Source organism: Phyllopteryx taeniolatus, chromosome 7 (assembly GCF_024500385.1).
Source record: "Phyllopteryx taeniolatus isolate TA_2022b chromosome 7, UOR_Ptae_1.2, whole genome shotgun sequence".
Classification (NCBI taxonomy): domain Eukaryota; kingdom Metazoa; phylum Chordata; class Actinopteri; order Syngnathiformes; family Syngnathidae; genus Phyllopteryx; species Phyllopteryx taeniolatus.
The window spans coordinates 23,950,695-23,970,443 of record NC_084508.1 but is presented as its reverse complement, the minus strand read 5'-3'; the positions used below and the strand labels follow the sequence as shown (position 1 = coordinate 23,970,443).

Here is a 19,749-nt window from a genome sequence, read left to right as displayed (position 1 = left end):
CTTTGTTGCGGTTATTCAGAGGCACTTTAAATGGTGGCAGGTGTGTGCTGACTCCCATTTAACATGAGTCTGAATGTGATTGGGTGATTCTGAACACAACCACATCGTAGTTGTCTGAGGGTGTGCAGACTAGACTTTTTCTTATTGTTATTATTTCTTTCAATTGACTTGTACAGATTATAGGTCGCATTAATGGTGGAAAAGTTTTTTAAATGATTTACCTTGTCGCTCATTTCTTTATATACCAAAAACGGGCATTTGAACAGGGGTGAGTAGTTTTTTAAAATCCACTGTATATTTGAAAAAGCTCAGTATGATGCAGTGTAGTTGTATACCGCTGCAACTTGCAAACCCACTCCGTGACAGTGTTTGACAATAAGTTGCCATAACTCTCAGGAATGCCTCACATTTAGCATGATTAACCTTGTCCTTGCTCATGTGCCAGTTCCACACAGCCAGAAGTCTTTAATGATCCTATGATGGTAGGTTCAAGCACCACCGTGAACCTTGGAATTGTTTCTCCGGCAGAATTCCTGGCATTCTCCGAAGAATTGAAATACCTGTGAGCATTGTGAATGTTCATCTATGTTCCAAGAGTGCCTTCACAATAAGAAATATGCAATGTCAACATGCACATACTTTTATAGGCTGCTTCTAACATTGTGTGTGTGTGTGGTGGTGGTGGTGGGGTGCTATAAACAAATGCACATTAATGTGTGGTGTCACTGGAGTCACCGTTTTACTATTTAGTACATACTACATGACATTTTAAGACCATCATTATTAACAAGTGCTTTCATGATCTTACACAATTATTGAATGTGCAAGACAATTTTAACCACAAACCTGAAAAGTGGAACAAGACAATGTTTGATGATGCTGGTTGATTTCCAAGTTGTTCTAAATTTAAAAAAAATTTCACCATGGGATAAAACCTTCATTAGCTCTACGGAGCAATGTTATTAACTCATCAGGCAATGTTTATGTTTTGTAACATTATAACATTCCTCACTGTCAAACATGTCTTTGAGAGAAGTTAACAACTGTATAATAAAACCAAAGCTCTCAGACCCTTTTCTATCTGACAGTAAGTTCAATTTCTAGTTCAATATAGTAGTAATCATAACACGTCTCATGTTATCCTTCAGTGGTGGTGTCACAAAAAAACAAAACAAAAAACACAAAAGCCAAACAAAAAGACACTGAACAACAAATTGCACAACAATGTAAACCTAAATGGAACCCAAATTAATGTTACGACTCATGCCTGTAAGTGCCCTATTACAAAATGTACTGTACAAAGCTAGTGTTGGCCAAATCTGTTCGCATAGTGTAAAAAGCCAATTTAGAAAAATATGAAACTCAAGACAGGTTTCTTTTCCTTTGTTGTTGTTAGGTCATGGATGGTAGATGATTGCCGGACTCTAAAAGGAAGAAGAAGAAGAATGTCAAAGTACGGGCATGTTCCAACATGTCTGATATGTTAATTGAGTAGATTTTTACCTTTCAACCTGTCAGTCCCAGGCATATAACCCATGGCTATATCAAATCAAAGGCCCTCTTGTAAAACATAATAATAATAATAACAATGCCGATGATGATGATGAGAATAATAGTAATAATGTAATTCTGCTTTTCATGGAAAAATCTAATTATGTCTGCTTCTACAAAAAAATGAAAATAATAATAAAAACTGAATATATTACAATAACAGAACCCAGATCCTCTCAGATCAATTCGTTGTGGCGTTATACACTTGTCATATTTGAGGTAGTCGTGTGGGGGCGGTCAGCCTCCCCCCAGTACAACCATCACGAGCTAATCTCGTAACACTACAAGCGCTGCTGCTGTTGCTGCTGCTCAGGTTTCATCTTGCTACCCGCTGACACTCAGCAGCTGCTTTTTGGGAGATTACAAAGCTGCTGCTGCTGCTGCTTCTCAATTTTATGTATGTACAAAGGCTACCAGCACTTTTTAAAATTGTGTTTTCTAATGAGTTTTCATATACCTGTAATTTCAAATCTGAGCTCAAGTGTATTTATTTAGCTTGGGGTTTTAAAAAACCAATTTCTGTCAGTGCTGATGCACCTTCCTCCCTCACAGCTGATGGGGCCAAATGTTTTCATGCACACAAGTGTGTCCAAAACAGATTAAGAATTGAAGACGATTTAATGAACTCATGATTGTCATCTAGGGTTAATTCATTTTGCTGCACGTTAAACCCCCTGCCCAAGCCTTGTGGCTTGAAGCCACATTTATTTGTACATGTGTGTTTTGAAGGCGTGTGTGTGTGTGTGTTGGTTGTGCAACTGGTCATTAATTACTCTGAGGCGGGCACGCCACTAATCAGACCCCCCGTGATTATTCCTCAATGGCCCCAGCATTGAAACAATCCCCTTGGTGAGCATGTTTAGATGACAGTAACCGTTACTCTTTTGTTGGCCTGCACACTCACTGTACGCTTATTTTCTCAGCCAAGGCAGGTGGGTCTGTTCAGTGAGGTCATACTGTCTGAAACATAAGGATGGCGAGGGGGGTCATCTTCATGGTCAGGACTTGAGACTAAAAACAATACAGAGGCTACAGTAACTTTATATCTCAGTTGCTTGCGCTTCATTAATTTTTTTTTTTATGTATGGATTTGCTCAGTCATTAAGTCATATTAGATTCAAATAACACTAAACACTATAAAGACAAGATATTTAATGTTCTGCTTCCTCCTCTTCTCTCCGTTCCTTCCGTCCCGCCTCTTCCTCTTCCCGTGGAGGTGCCGGGTGGTCCCCTGCGGGCTGTGGGGCCTGCTGTGGAGTTTTTCTCCCTGCCTGGTTTGGGGGGGGGGGGGGGGGGGGTAGTGGGTGCTGGCGGGAGTGTGTGTGTGTGTGTGTGTGTGAGGCGGGGTCCCATGGTCGGTGCCACGGGTCTGGGTGAGGCAGCCCTCTTCGTCGGTGGTTGTCCGGCCTAATGGGCCCGACCTGCATGAGCCATGCCTCTTAATCACTCACTTAGCACACGCTCACACCACTCGCTGTATATATTTTTCTCACTAATCACATCTGGTCACATATACATATCAAAGGGTTCCTGGGGACTGGTATGGGGTTGGGAGGGTTTCAGCACATCTGTGCTGTTTCCCTGTTTCTCTGTTTCTCTGCTTTTGGATGTTGTTCAAAGGAAATGTGATGTACCACAGTGGTAACATGATGTAACATTGTTCCAGCTTTTTTGGAACGTGGCGCAAGCATCAAATTCAAAATGAGTGAATATTTGAAGAAAAAAAGACAGGTAAAGTTTATCAGTTTGAACATTAAATATCTAGTCTTTGTAGTGGATTAGAATGAATATAGGCTAAAAAGGATTTGAACATCACTGTACTGTATTCTGTTTTTATTTACGTTTCAAACAATGTCCCAGCTTCGTTTCAATTGGGGTTTGTATATGTTCCCTCTTGATACGATAAAATAAAACTGTGTCAGGGCCATTGAGCTATTCAATATTTTTTAAAATGTTATAATTTCAAAAATAAAATGATTTTAACATTGTACTTTTTAAATAAAGTAATTGGACACATTAAACGAAGCTTGAAGTACCAATGATTCGATTTTCTTCGGGTGGGACTACGTTGCCATCTAGTGGGCATCTTAAGAAGCCTCAGTTGCTCCACATCACAAAAACAACAATTCCCATATATGACGAAGTCGTACCGGAAGCGACGTTGGTGAACTTCCGTTACTGTCAAGGGCACCGGCATCTTACGTTAGCTAAACTCAGAGTTGCCCGCACGTGTATTTCCAGGCGGCTTTTCAACGACACACCAATATTAAACCAGTCTTTTCCCCCCCCGGTGATGGACAGCTTCGGTTCGGACTTCTCAGCTGGTGGGGCGGGCGGTAAATTGGACACCGGCACGATCATGGAGCAGGTTAAAGTCCAAATCGCGGTGGCCAACGCACAGGAGCTGCTGCAGGTGAAAAGCAATGGAAGCTGCGGCTTCAACTAGCAATGCTTACTTACCTAAGACATTGTAAGATGTAGAAACGTACAGTAACCAGCCCTCATTGGTTCTAGTGTAACATTTCACTGGCTTTTGCTCAGTGAAGACGACAATCTCTTTGAGCTAACTTTGAGAGTGTCCAATTGTGCAACACAATGATGAATTAACATCCAGCTTTTGTCTGTGGTGTTTCAGAGAATGACAGACAAATGCTTCAAGAAGTGTATCGGGAAACCTGGAAGTACACTGGACAACTCAGAGCAGGTATGGCCACACATGCAAAGTTTATTAGGGGTGACAAATAGTCATCTTAGTTCTTTCACCCTTATATTCAAAATCATCACACTTCATCTTGTTGCTCTAAATACACTTGTCTTTATTAATCTCTTTCTTCCTGTTTTGACTTGACAGAAATGCATTGCCATGTGCATGGACCGGTATATGGATGCTTGGAATACTGTTTCCCGAACGTATAACTCCAGATTACAGAAGGAAAGAGCTCGTATGTAAATGTCCATCGCTTCCCGTTCTGCCTTTCTTCCCTTCTTTGACCACTGCTCACCTGCAGAAGTCGGAGGTCACGCGATGTGCTTGGGTTCCTCATGGCCACAACTTGTTTGGTTTCCCCCCCCCCCCTTCCCAATACCTCCAGCAGTCTTAGCAGCCTGTGGTGCACCGCAGCCATGACAGTGTGGACAACATTCAATTCAGGAACAAAGAGTTTTTGTTTTTTTTAATGTGATAACAAACTGATATTGTGGCTAATAAGAAGTGTTACCTGGGCCCTTGTATGTGACAATACCTGGAAAAAGTTGTGTTCGAATGAGTATGTGAATGATGATAAGCTATGATTCACTTGAAATGTGTTCGGCGCAACTGCGTTGAGCTTGACATCCACCTACTATCAAACCAATCTCCATTGGATTCCAGAGTCATGTATATAATACACATTTTGATTTCTTAAAATAAATAGGAATCAGAATACGAATGCCAATTCTGTTACTGAGTGCCACCATGGGGTGTCCGTCCACCGCCACATATTTCTGGGCAGTACAAAACAAGTTTTATTTGGGTAACGTTCCTTTTCGTAACTCTCAATCTCCTCTTTTACTTTTACAGCCATTGGAACTCATTAGGTGGTGCAGGTGTGCCTAATATTGTGGCTGGTCAGTGTATCTAAGAAAACTTGATTATGAGAATGTGATTGTTTCATTGAACAGCCTTTGTGCTACAGTATCATGAACATTCGAAAGTATACGCTGCGGGTGTCTGTACCAAAGAATTTCTCGTTTAAGAAGTAGTGAGGCTCGCAGAGCTCCAAACTCTGAGAACAAAACCTAGTTTTGTCCGACCGGCTTTCCAGTTGTCACATTATCCCCAGTGTGCCCACAGTAACCGGCTTGTTCCGGCAGGCTCTGCTATTTGCAATGGGCACAACCACACAAAACCTACATGGTGAGCACGGACGTCAAAGGGAACCAATGTCTTATTCTACCAGAGGTTGCCTCTCACCATAATGGTGTGATTTGAGGCAGATTTGTGAAATAATGTACATGGAATTTTTTTCCACAACAATCAATAAATCGTGTCATCCATGTCATAAAGAGTAACATTTACTTAGGTAAGGAACCTTGGGTAAACTGTGATTTGCCTCACAAATATACGTTTCATGCAATTAAATAGCAATTTAGTCTTTGCAACTTAACAGCAAGGGACATGCACCCACAGATAAACCATACTATATATCCCGTAAAACCCTTAAATCACACAAAGTGAAACAGCACATCTATAGATTAAATGAAAGAAAAGCAATTTTAAAACATTATGTATTGCACCATCAGTAGCAGTTTGAAAGACATACTGTATAATGGCAGTGGAGCAGCGTTAGTATGTGCATTGAACAAAGTTAAGATTACTGTTAAGATGAGGGAAGGGAAACTTTCCAGTGATCGGTGGGCCATTCTAAATTTATGAAATGTTTGATGCCATATTTTACCCCCCCCCTTTTTTTTTTTTTTTAAATCCAACCTTTCCTCCTAACCTAGAGTGGCGGTGTTATCTTTTAAAACTCCACTTGCATATTTAATCGGTCACCTGTGTGTATGCACTCACTGCTCTCAACATTATGTGCACCTGCACCTTAATTTACAAAGAACAATGTTCAGTTTTGGTTGGTGCTATCAGATGGATAGTAATTAAAACAAATGTTTTGTATTGCGTTTATAGTTTGCAGTGCTGTAAACTACACTGCAGATGTGTGCAGGTGTATCTAATGTCGTGTCCAGTGAGTGTATTAAGCAGCAATAAATACTTGGAATAAATACACAATAGTTGGCTTTCCCATTGTCTACAATGAATACTTCAAGATTGCCCTTGTATCTTCAGTACATGTTGATAGAGAGGATGGTCCAGTGAAGTTGAGATGATTGCACAGTGTTACAAACAGCACCCGTGACCCCACAAGGCCACACAAGTCAATACTGCAGTGACTGACTGAGAGCGAGTGTAATGGCAGGTAAGGCGACCTGATAAAGAATGCCACCGTGTCCTCTTGGCTTGTTGTTGGTTGAAGCTGCTGTATTTTTGCTATACTAACTTCAGAAAGGCAGGTATGAGGATATCCAATTCCGTACAGAAGTCACTCGAGTGTAAATCCCCGGAAAACCCGCTCGACCGCATCCGTGTCCCCAACTGGTTACCCCGGCGACGAACCACTGGCCAGTGCCTTCACGACAGGTCAATGGACCCCCAGAGTCTCCCTGGATGAGGGAGAAGAATCATTTTAAATAAAATTAAATGGTAAAGATACTTCTTTCTAAATTGCTAGACCTTTGACACAAATATTTGCTGATATTCCAGGTACATAGTGGACACAATATCCCTGGGAGAAAAAGCCCCACTTTTATTTCCTGACAGAAACCGACATTATTTTTTAAAACGTTCTCAAAACATGGCTGTCAAACATGGACATGGAACGTCTTACACAGAGACTGAATTTGAAAGAAAATCTCTTTTTAAAAAACTGGGGGAAATGGCTGACATTGATGAAAAAAACACATTTCTTAAGGGACCCTAAGCACACACAGGCACTTCTTTTCTCTTTTGCTTAGCTGTTTGTTTTTGTCATTTCTTTTCTTTTTATGCGCCTCCTTTCAAGGAGATATTTGTTTAATGTTGAGAGTCCAGCACTCACACTAAAGTTATTGTGCCACAGACGTAAACGCTTCTTAAACACTGATTGGACATCTGCAATTTGCACATTTTGCCTTTTCTTTGGCTCTTTTTTAGTGACACAACAAAAGGTGTTAAGAGAAGAAAAGATTACTGGAGATGACACGAATTAAGCAAAATTGCAGTTAAAAAAAAAAAAGCAGTAACACTCACCATAGGTTTTACATTCGCCGGTTAACTGTTCTTTTTACACCTGTATTGAGTGATTAAAGCATATTTAAAAAGTGATGTGTAAAGTGCATCTGCAGCTCAAATCACCGTCACTCAAGTTAAGACTGCATGTTTTAATATTAGCTAGTGGTGAACTTCTTTTTTACACTTTCAGAATACGCAGATGATGTTTCTGCATACTATATGGAGTTCACAATGATATGTTGTGATGCTTGATTGTTTTGTATCTCAGCCCATTTGACATCAATTCTCAGCATTAACACACATTGCAAATTCTAGTAAAGTGCTTTTATTCTGAAAGGAAAATATGTCTTTGCGTCGTCCTGGTTTATGACTGAACCATAATAGTCAAACCATTGGCCTTATTGCTCACCTCTGTATATCAACCCCTTTTTTTTTTTTGTAATGTTACAGGTACTGTATGTTACATACCATGCAGCTGTTTGGCTCATTTTATAAGAAGATCTTTGAGGCACATATACTCCTACGGCACATCTTACCAAACAAGTGTCCCTGCCTCCTTCCATGTAGCCGGCACACATCATGTGAGGAGTCAGGTTGTCTCCGTACGACTCCTGGCAGTCTGCCTGCTCAATGGTGCTCACTGGTGCTTTTTGCAGCAGATTGGTCAGTGAACCTTCAGAATAAAAAATTATGAGAAATATATGTATCTTTTATACAGCAATAACATTGAAAACTAAATGACCTACCTTTCCCCTCCCCTTATTGAACCAAGGCACATACAAAAGTTAGGGATATTCAGCTTTTTGTGAAATTTCAGGATGAACCTAAAATACTGTACACTGTAGCATTTACAGGTGAACTTAATTTGACCTTCTCTAAACTTTTGAACTATGCAGTTGTCCAACTGTTCATTGTTTCAGTACTTTCTTTCCAACAAAACTGCAAAGTTCACAACGCAAAGTTTTCAGCGGGAAGTGGCCACTGAGTGTCCCATAGTGGCTCATAGGGTGAGACTGGAAGAGTCACCGAAAGGGATTGAAGTGGACAACGTTGGAAATTTAAAGGGTCAATTCATGAATCAAAGACCTGTTGGGAATTTTTCTGTTCTTGTTAGACAACAGAAAGTTGTGCAAGAAGTACTGAAATACTCAATAATGCGTTTAAAATTTAGAGAAAGTAAAATTAAGCCCATTTATGCATTTAAAGTTCATTCTGAAATTTCACCTGAACGCCCAATGTCTCTAACTTTTTGTGAGTAGTATATTTTACATGACAAAAATCTCACGGGACAACACCTGATCAAAAATATCAAAACAAGTGGCGACACAGGTTAATTATGTGCCTTCACCCATCTAGTGGCCGAACATTTAATTGTTCCGCCTGTCACTGTATGCCACTGGCATATATAGATGAACAAGGATACATGAATTGTAGTAAATCAATTATTTTCAACCCAATGACAGTAAAGGAAATTGAATAATTTTCCTGCAGCATACACGATGATATTGTATATTGTACTGGGACATGGTGATTGGGAATCACTGGTTTAGATCACCCTGACTATATTTACTGGTTAAAAGTTTTTTTGTTTTTTTTTAACTGTAGCACATACCTCCTTCCCTCATGGATCCCCATCCTGAGATGTAGCACTCTGCATCCTTCAAGAAGCGGTGCGCCGGTGAAGGTAAACAGATGGACTGGATAGTGGGGGACACGGGGGCCGGGATGAGCAACTCCAGTAGGGCCACATCGTGGTCCATGCTGGTGCCGTTGAAAGCTGGGTGGATGATGACCCGCTGGATGGGAATGACCACGGCTCCTACACCGGAGCGCAGCACAGATCCCAGGCTCACTGCCCAATGGGTGGGGCTGGGATCACTGTGGGTGGGAGTAAAGTGAGTCAAATAGTATCTACACCATTAGGCACACCTGAATAATCTAACTAAATTTTCTAAAAAAAAAATAATAAAAAAATCTCACCCCAACAAAAATAAGCCTCTGTTTAGGTCTTCCACTATGTTTTATATTAGCAGTACAAAAGACATTATTGTTTTTCAGTTTAAAAAAAAATATTTTTTAAGGTAAGTTACAATTGCGCAGCATCTAATAAGATCCAATACAAGAGCTGTCTCAAAAGTTATGGTCTTACAAAGATAATACTCAATGTCAGAGGGATATTAATTTAACAACACAAAGGCGTCTCGAGAAGACGTGACCCTACTTAGAGGTTTTTTAAGATACGTGGGGTCATTCGGACCATTTTGTGCTTGGACTTCTGAGGCCAAACTTGACACACAAGCGCTGTATGGTGGCAACGAAGAGTGAACTCAACTCACTGCACAATGAGCAGCACTTTGGCAAATAGTGAACAGTTGTTCATAGAAGAGGCTTCAAGCTGTTTAATGCCACTCCCAGTTGAAATTTACTGTCAAAGTAAACATACAACTAGGAAAATGACACCTTGTGTATTTAAAACAGACATGTAATTAATTAGCCTTTAATCTGCTATCTTAATCCTAATGCTAACGCATAATGGGAAATATACAACGATTTTAACAACTGATATTTGTACACAAACAATGCCGCAACACATTTAATGTTACATTCAATGTAACATTACTAGTACGTTCAGCCTCTGGGAGGCGTTGATAGGAGCTGAGACAAATATACGATACTCGTTATTAGCAATCCAACTGTTCTTGGCAGGACACAGCCGCTGCAGGATGATTGTCTGCTGGGTTCTGGTAGAACACACTCTACTGCTTCCAGATGAGAGAAGAACTATGGAATTTAAGTGTGGCGGTGTTAATGTAAATCCCACTAACCCTAAATCTGCAACCCCCTAACCCACTAACTCACCCTTATCCTAACCCTAACCCATCCTAAACCACCTTAAGCCCCAACCGTAGCCCTAAACCTAACCATAATAAACCTATTTCTTTTTTTTTGGGACAAATGTGATACTGTACATATTGCAGCAGTGTGTGTGTGTGTCTCTCTCGTCTTGCCTGGAACACAAGTGGGATTCCTAACAACCCATACTGTGCAGACATCCATGTTGAGTAGATCGGTCTGCCTTATACTGCCTCCAGGGGGTCAAGGCGGGAATCAGTACAATGGCATTCAATTGATGCAAAGTGTGACAAAAACGTTCTTTTTCATTGTATTTAATAATGTCATTGCTGCAAATGGCTGGCGACCAGTTCAGGGCTCTCTTGCCCAAAGTCAGCTGGGATAGGCTCCAGCACGCCCGCGACCCTAGTGAGGAGAAGCGGTGTGGAAAATGGATGGATGGATAATGTCATTACTGTATGTTTTTATAAAAGACAGAGCTTTAGGTTGTATTGTTCTCATTAAAAAATACACATGACCAATTTTGTTGTTTTTTTGTTTTGGAGGTTGGAACAGATTAATGGCATTTCCATTCATTTCAATGGAGAAAGACGATTTGAGACGAGTAATTTGAGGTACAGGTGCGGTCACAGAACGAATTCAAGTCGTATCATCTCAAGGCACCACTGTATGTTTATTGTTGTTTTTGTAGTTTGCAGTGGACTGCACATGACCGTACCGAGACCTATTTCTAACATTTTGTCCCTCCCATGAAGCTACATGGGGTGACAAAAAAGATTTGATATCATCTCATCTGGATCACGCCCAGACTCTGCAGGGAGTGCGTACATGCAGATGGAGGCTTTACAAACCACGTTTGGACTTGTCAGAGGTGAAAAGAGTCTTCAGCGCTTTAATGATTTGGGCTTTCATCGATCGCTCTTACATTACTTTATTGTGACTCTCATCACTGGATTTTCAGTTGGAATATTTCTTTCATGGAAGTCTGGGATGTGTGTTCCCTTTCTTTCTTTGTTTATTTTAGCAGTGTGCTAAGTGCATTTCTCACCTTTTGAAGCAGTGTGCAGCAGTCAGTAACCATTTGCTCTGAACCAGCGTGGCGCCACAATGATGGAGTCTCTGGTACTGAAGGCTCCCGATCCAAGGCCACTCGCCCCTGCGAGCGGTCACGCCCCCCACAATCCTGTTGGAGCCCAGCGCGGGACGCTCACCACAGTCTGAGAAGAAAAAGTACATCATCTTAGATGCTTCCTCACAATTGAGTTTCAGACTGTGCTTGAAATATTGAAACAGACCGCAGTTTCTCTCATCAGCTTGGTTGGGGCAGTCAGGGACTCTGTCACATTCTGGATTTAACTTGTTGATACAGGAAGTGGCACTGCACTGGAAGTTTCCACTGCAGTTAGAGGCTAGAAGACACGATGGGAGCGTGTTTGGCAAAACAACAACAACAACAACAAACAATTAAAGGTCCGCTCTTGTTTATTTGGACAATACCATGAAGTGTTGGGGCGTATTCAACATCCATGGCGACTGTCCTGGGAAGTGGAGGATTATGAGCACTCACAGCTGGAGCAGTGACCGGCAAAGTGAGCTCATGCTTGGGAGAGTAATGGGCCAAGCTGGGGTCTGCGTGACTAAGAATCCAGCTGCGGAGCTTGGTGACCCGCGAGTAAACCCCAGGCCTGTAGATCTGGGCACAGCCTATACCCCAACTCACCACCCCAGCCAGGAAGAACCTCCCTGGGGCACCCTCGCACACCAAAGGCCCCCCAGAATCACCCTGGAAATGAAACACACAAGCAAAGTCTTGATCCAATGTTAACAAATTGCACTAAATTGTACCTTCAGCATTTTTTGTTTTTACCCACTTCACTCAATTGTTGGCTCATTTGAAGCTTGCTTGCAACAAAAAGCAAAAAATTGCCCAAACTATGTGCCTGCCCCATCCATCATGTGTGACCGTGTGAATCAATTTACATAACACGGCTCTCACACTGAGTTTGTTGACCCGTGACTTGGCAAGGCTGGGCGAGTATCTGTCACTTTCAAGCAAAGAGCTGTACTGCACTCTAAGCTGTACACTCATTTCTTAATAACTGCTGAGTTTCTCCAGCTAGGCAGAATGAAGATCTAGAGTCACTTTCAAGCCAGAGTTTGGCCACCGGACTGCACTGACTGAAACACTCTCATGCAGCGGCACAGTCATGCAGAAGCCACCACAACACCCCTGCTTTTATGTCAAAGTCAAAAGGTAAGCAGAGCTGCACATATTAACATTATCTAACAGCATTAGTTTCTGACAAGCAGCACGTCTGGTGACGTTATTCACGGGGGCGGGATGCTATGTAAATGTGGCTTTGTAAATATCTGAAGAAACAGGGTGGGATACATCATTGTTTCAAGCTCCTGTACAGCTGATGACAAGATCATCATTGTGCATGATGCAAATTGTGCCTGGGGATAAGAATCTATTGTAAGAACAAGTAAGTAGATCCCTGCATCTCATGCTTTGGTTGCTACAATAAGCAGCACTGACCTGACAGGAGTCCACCTTGCCCTGCAGGAATCCAGCACAAATCATGTTGGATGTGATTGCGCCTCTGTACACGGGCAGCTTACTGCACACCTTGGAGTCGATGATTTTCACCACGGCCTTCTGCAGCGTGGAAGGCATCTCAGCTGAAACACAGTTGAGTGCCTTCACTAGTACCTCGAATACATGCATTTGGCACAACATTAGGTACCCCGCACATTCTATTGAGATCTAAAAGAGCTGGATCTTTACAATATGCGTATTATTGCAGTTGTAGTTTGCAGTAATACAACCTGCACTGCATCGTACTGAGAGATGTTTCTAATGTTTTGCTTAGCTCACGAGAGTCACAATATTAGAAACAGCACAGCAGAAGCAGTCCAACGTCACTGAATACTAACACAATAAACATGCCCAGTATATACAGTATAAAGTGCAGTTAGAATGTACATCGATATATCTAGACAGACGCCTTCCTAGAACAAATGTGAAAAAAGGGTCTGAATAGGGTCGGACGGGGTGGAAAAGTTACAAGGAATTTCCATCGAAGTTCTTTCATGAACCAACATTAATGTTGATTTTTTTTTTTTTTGGTTTGTTAAGGAGCGAGTGAGACACATAGTACATGGTAGACATTCAATAAATGTTTTTATTAAATGTCTGTTTTAGTCACGGTGGCTGACTGATTAGCAGGTCTGCCTCACAGTTCTGAGGACTCGAGTGTGGCCTGTGTGGAGTTTGCATGTTCTCCCCGTGCCTGCGTGGGTTTTCTCTGTTTGTCTATTTGTGCCCTGCGATTGGCTGGCGACCAGTTCAGGGTGTACCTCGCCTCTCGCCCGGAGTTAGCTGTGATAGGCTCCAGCACGCTCGCGACCCTAGTGAGGATAGGCGGTATGGAAGATGAATGAATGAATGAATGTCTGTTTTAACCAAGAACATGCTAGGGTTTTCTATTAAAAAAAAAAAATCATATTTATTCTACAAATTATGTCTCCAAAGGGAAATTCAGTAATTTTGCATTTCATTTTTTCAACTACTAAGCTACAATGTTATCAATTAAATATGATTTATTTCTTCCCATGAATTCCTGTTAATTCCCAAGGAAATGTTCAAGATAAATCTGCAGCCTTAGGCCTGAATACTTGAATGCAGGTTGACATAACGCGAGTGAAGATGGACTTCAGTTAAGCCGTTGCTGTATTTTCTTGTGTTGCAGGGCTGCGCCTCTGCTGTGCGACTCACAACTAAACTGGTGCAGGGATCCCCATCCTGACACTACGCATCTCTGGCCGGGTGTAAAGACGTGAGACGGGGCGGGTAGACAGGCAGGCTGGACGTAGGGGCTGAAGGTGAGAGGGCTCTCCAGCTCCAGCACGGCCACATCAATGTTGGTGGTCATGGGGTTGTAGTCTGGAGAAACCGTCAGTGTTTTGATGTTTATTGTTTTAGACTCGGACTCCTCCCCGCTCACCAGACTGGCCCCCACCAGGGCTGTCCACTCTTTGGGGTTATTGGCCCTAGAAATGGGAAAGAAATCAGAATGTGTGGCATGTCTAACATAGACAGTGTACTGTACTTACAGTAGCGTTCATACACTATATCATGTGGGCAAACTTTTGTGCTCAAGGGCCATATTTGATTTTTAAAATGGACCGATTGGCCAAGTTTTTTTGTATTGTAGATGAGGTTAAAAATAATAATAATAAAAAAAATAATAATGAAAAATATGGTACATATTTTATTTTGATAATCAAATAATTATTAATTCAAAAATGTAGAGGAATTGTAATTAATTTAATTCTAATATATTTAACAATATAAATTTAAAATAGGTTAAATGTATGTAAATATTTGTTTGTATTTTAATAATATTATTAATTATAATAATAATTATAATAATATGATTTATAATTGTATTATTGACCAATTATTTAATGAGCTAGAGGCTAAAAACAAATGAATTAAATTTTACTAACATATATTAGGGGGAAAATGCTAAATTAGTAAACAAATTTAAGGACCCTTAATAATGTAAACTCTTGGTGGGCTGGATTAATTTATTAATTGTAATTTATTTAATTATAATTAATTAACCAATTATTTTTAAAAAGTGTTGTTAAATAATAACTGTTAAAAGTATATGTAGAATTGCACTTTAATTATGTTTTGAAATTTTGATTCACAACAACTTATTATGTTCAGTTTCACTGCCTCCTCCCTTACCAGATGCATTTCCAGACTGGCAGCCCTTCTTCGGATCGTCCTACAATTTCTGACGTTATCTGTAAATCCAAACCTTCTCCATACCACTTTGATACTCTGATACTCTTCTTTCCGTTTTCAAAACTGCAGCCAGCACTCCCATCCTGATAGGAATTGGCTCCAATCCCACCCATTTCGATAACTTTCACCCCATCTCAAACCTGCCCTTCATCTCAAAGAGCCTGGAAAAAAATTGTTGTCTCTCAGCTCCACTCACAACTTACCCGCAATAGTCTCCATGAGCACTTCCAGTCAGTCCACTTCCATCCCTGCCACAGCACAGTGAACGCTCTTCTTAAAATAATAAATGACTTCCTCATTGCCACTGATTCTGGACTTCTTGCTCCTCATCCTACTTGACTGCAGCATTTGATACCATCTCACAAGCCATTCTTCTCAGTAGACTCTCTGCCACTGATATTTCACGCACACCTCTCCACTGGTTCCATTCCGATCTCTCCAATTTTTCCCATTTTATTCAGCTCAAATCTTTTAAATCCGATGCCTCGCCAGTGACTTCAGGTGTTTCCCAGGGTTCCGTTCTCGAGCCCCTCCTATTCATCACTTACCTCCTTTCTGTTGGCAATATTTTCTGCAAACACATTTTCTTCTTCTGCTTTGTGGATGACACACGGCACTACATATCTGATCGACCAAGTTCAACACTTCCTCCTTCTTCCCTTACCTCATGTTCTTCAGAAATCAAATCCTGGCGGACGTCCAACTTCTTGCAACTTAACAGCAATAAAACTAAACTTCTTCTTATCGGAACCAAAACCACCCTTTCAAAAGTTGACTGTGTGACCCTCACAAGGGACAATACCTCAGTCTTCCCTCCCCTCAGATGAAGACTCTGGGTGTCATCCTCGACAGCTCTCTCTCATTTCACTCTCATATAAATAACATTACCCGTTCATCATATTACTTTGCAATATCAAACGGCTCCGCCCTTTGCTCACACACTACCGCTGATAACTGCATGTCTCACAGCGCTGGCTGACTATATTAACAAAATATTTCATCTTATCTAATCTTATAATGAAAAACAAAATCAATTCCATATTATGTGCAGTGTTTTAACTAAGGCATTTTGATACAAATAATCATTTTCCTAGTAATCCATTTTTACAATTATGCACCAGAGAACATATTCACTCCCATTGACACAGTGTCCCTGAATGCACCTCGCGCACTCGCGCAGTTGCGACAAAAGCTTGAATGGCGGCCGCACAGATTGGCCTGCCAAATATGCCGTTATTTCCCCAACATCGTGTATGAAGTCTCGTATGTAATGCGTTCAGCTGGGTGTTCTGCTTGAAGTCCCGAACAAGACCTGACACTCTCGAATGAAAATGGACTTGCGTTCGAAAAACCTTCACAGACACCAGAATGAGCGCGGTCTCAATAACGTTCATCAGGCAGAAATGAACTAAGTTCAGTTGACGTTTGCTCAAACTATGAACGCGTTCATGAACTTGAGTTCATTGAACTCGTTCAGGTACAAAACTGCCGATTGTTTTGACGACTTGGGGACTTACTTTCTGAAACGTGAACCATGGCGCATTAATAACGATGATGCAACAGATTTGGAGAAGCAAGATATTCCCCATCCATGGACTTACCTAAGAGAATTGTATATTGTCTAATTGTGTTTTTTCTGTTATCATTAGCAGCCTTTTATTCTTCTCAGTAGGAGCACTATGAAAGTTCATAGAAAAGGGAAACTATTTTGTGTGCAGGGGTTTTTTCCCCACCATGTGAAGTTATCAAAACAGATACGGTATATGCTGAAAACAACAAAAAGTTGACTTTTGACTTTTGTACTTAAGGACATGTCAGAGTTCCTACTTTCGAATCACCTACGTTTCAAAGCAGTGTGCCGCACTGACCAGCCACCTTTCGCTGATGATGGAGGCTCCACACGTGTGCTGTCCATGCAGCCTGAGACTGACCTGCCACGGCAGCTCCCCTTGTCGGGCGTCTTCGCCGCCCACGATACGGTTCCCCGTGGCGCTGCGCATGCCACAGGCTAGAGGGGAAGGATAGAATAAGAGGAGGAGGAGCTCATCAACATGAACAACAACAAAAAGAATGAAAGAAAAGAGTCGTTTACCACAGCGAGCTTCATCGGAGCCATCTGCACAGTCTGTTGCAAAGTCACACTCTGGGTTTAATTTGATGATACATTCTCCATTGTCACAGGTGAAGGCGCTTTCGGGACAACTGTCTGGAGAGTTGAGGAGATCGGTGCACATGAGAGGAAGACAGCCTTTGATGCATTCAGACACACCACTTACTAAATGTAGTAATCCATCTACAACCCTGCCAGAAATTGTTTAGTCTTTCTGAAACAATTCCGTGCTTCCAAGGTGCGTGCTTGGAGGAATTGGGTGTGGAAGAACTTGAGAGAGCGAACCTCAAGAACAGTGATTGGGAGCTGTCATGGGAGCTCTCTCCGGTGACCTCACAAAAATAAAAACACCTCATCTTCTGGATCGGCATCTCGCCACCAGACCATGTGATCTTGGCAATCATTGCCAACTGTGGGCCTGTGAAGCCCTTTGAGACTCTTTTGTGATTAAGGGCCATACAAATAAACTTGACTGATAAAGCACGTTGCTATGAGACAATGTGTGTTACCTCACGTTATGAACGAGTAGGTATTTCGCGACAGAAATACTAATATCATGAGTGAAATGTATTTCAAGTAAGATACACTCACCCTCGCCCAGCATATCATCTCCAATACTGTAAAACGACTTCCCACTAGCACCTGGGTATAAAGTAGAAGGATTAAATCCCAGTCAAAATGTGTCCAGGCCCAGACAATGCACAGCTGAGTCCTTTTTCAGAGAGCTAACAGATGTCTATTGTTTCCTACCCAGTAAGATGATAGCGTTGATGTGTCCAAACTGTGGCACTTCCAGTGGCTTCCCGTGCATCACTGAGGTGAGCCCTGCCCTCAGCAGGTCCTGAATGAAGTTTTCCGAATACTGCTGGAATTTGGAAACCGTGAAGACCAGCCTGAATGTCGCCATCACATCACCATTCATGTCGCTGAGAAAAATGGAGAAATGGCCCGTTCTAATCCCTCAAAAAGGAAAAGGGATGTGATTTTGCTTTTTTTGGATGAACTTACCCGAAGGCAATAATGTTACAGTCAACATAGTGATGGGATATTGACGAGGAAGCGAAAACATTTTTGATCTGTGAATTATGAGGAATTTAGCAAGTCCAATGAGACATGCATTACATGCATGCAGCATACCTTTGAATTTAGGACAGATGTCAGTACAATGGAGAAACCCGAGTTCTGATCCTGTAGCGATGGATCATGCTTGAGACCCTTCAGCTCAACTGTCTCCATGAAGGAATGCTGCTCCTGCATCAGGTACGCTGCATACATATTCATACAGAGAGGAGAGCAAATGTGTTCAAAATGTCCCAAATTTGTACCTATCGTGTTTGCTGTTGGTATTTATGAAGCGGCCCCCCCACCGATAAGCAGTCCGACAAAGACGCCAGCTATGAGGAAGAAGAGGAGGCAGAATATGAGCACACTCCTGTAGCAGGCGGGGCTGGAGGGAGCAGATGAGGGTCCTGGAGAAGACCACGTGCCTCCTCCATCCTTCGCCATCTCCATGTCGGGTTCACAACACTGCGCTATTCACATGGCAGGTCAAATCAAATCCAAACCTGGTAAAGATCAAAACATAATGGCAGAAGATAACTGCCTGTTCATGTTTGTATACAGTATATACAGTAGTATGACCTCACCTACACGGAGCAAGTGTTACTGGTAGCCACTTCTTAGCAGACACCAAACGCTCTCCTTGCAATTGCATGCAAGTTTTGAGTAAATTGTAGCCCTCATTTTTTTCAAAGTCCTTGCCCTGTCTTGTTTATTTAAGGGAGTTCCAATTTTCCTGTGACAATCAGTAACCCAGCGCAATTCTGCCTTTTCAAAGACAATAATGCTCAATTTTGAGTGACATTGCCAGAAAGGTATTCATTTAACAGCTATGTTTTTTATTGTGATTGTATTTTGTAGAACTGCACTGCATTGTACTACAAACTATTTTGAATATTTTGGTGTATTCCACACCGAAAGGTGCCACAGTACGCAAGCACAGAGACCAACAGGACCGGAGGAGGAGGACTCTTCACATTGTGCAGAGACCCCCAGTCATCCTGGTCTGGGGAAAATGCACCTCGAGCAGTTACGCCACCCTACCTTAGCTTTGGCCAATTAAAAGCTCTGATATGATTGCATAATTGCATAAATCTGACATCCCCGCATGAATAAAGTAGTTGTTTTTTTGAACAGAAGGCATAATATTACAGGAACAAAGTGTGACAGAGAAAGGTGTATTTTCCCCCAAATTTAGTCTTATTATTTTAGCAAAGTTAGAATAAAGTTGTATTGGGCGGCAGAGGTCATGGGTTCAAATCCGTCCTCCCTGTGTGGAGTTTGCATGTTTTCCCCGTGCCTGCGTGGGTTTTCTCCGGGCACTCCGGTTTCCTCCCACATCCCAAAAACATACACGCTAGGTTGATTGAAGACTCTAAATTGCCCGTAGGTGTGAATGTGAGTGCGAATGGTTGGTTGTTTATATGTGCCCTGCGATTGGCTGGCGACCAATTCAAGGTGTACCCCGCCTCTCGCGTGAACTCAGCTGAGATAGGTGCCAGCACACCCGCGACCCTAGTGAGGATAAGAAAATGGATGGATGGATGGATG

General features: G+C 41.8%; 2 protein-coding genes and 1 long non-coding RNA gene across 3 annotated transcripts; 2 read left to right on the top strand and 1 right to left on the bottom strand.

Annotated features, from left to right (window-relative positions):
• Window positions 1-3,706: 3,706 nt before the first annotated feature.
• On the top strand, window positions 3,707-6,332 carry timm13 (translocase of inner mitochondrial membrane 13 homolog (yeast)). Its single transcript, XM_061779992.1, has 3 exons — window positions 3,707-3,964; window positions 4,187-4,255; window positions 4,403-6,332. Exons 1-3 carry the CDS (start codon window positions 3,845-3,847, stop codon window positions 4,499-4,501), a joined length of 288 nt encoding a protein of 95 aa, XP_061635976.1. The 5' UTR covers window positions 3,707-3,844; the 3' UTR covers window positions 4,502-6,332.
• A 256-nt stretch (window positions 6,333-6,588) lies between these two features.
• tmprss9 (transmembrane serine protease 9) lies at window positions 6,589-18,698 on the bottom strand. The gene is made up of 15 exons (XM_061779993.1): window positions 18,507-18,698; window positions 18,277-18,404; window positions 18,148-18,215; window positions 17,890-18,065; window positions 17,731-17,781; window positions 17,122-17,235; window positions 16,872-17,037; window positions 13,989-14,263; window positions 12,750-12,892; window positions 11,708-11,993; window positions 11,506-11,619; window positions 11,259-11,427; window positions 8,970-9,235; window positions 7,894-8,030; window positions 6,589-6,750 (listed from the first exon to the last, which is right to left on the bottom strand). Exons 1-15 carry the CDS (start codon window positions 18,649-18,651, stop codon window positions 6,589-6,591), a joined length of 2,400 nt encoding a protein of 799 aa, XP_061635977.1. The 5' UTR covers window positions 18,652-18,698.
• Window positions 12,079-17,785, top strand: LOC133481078 (uncharacterized). Its single transcript, XR_009789448.1, has 5 exons — window positions 12,079-12,464; window positions 12,587-12,696; window positions 12,777-12,902; window positions 13,963-14,095; window positions 17,211-17,785. It is a non-coding gene; the product is annotated as an uncharacterized LOC133481078 (long non-coding RNA).
• Window positions 18,699-19,749: the final 1,051 nt, after the last annotated feature.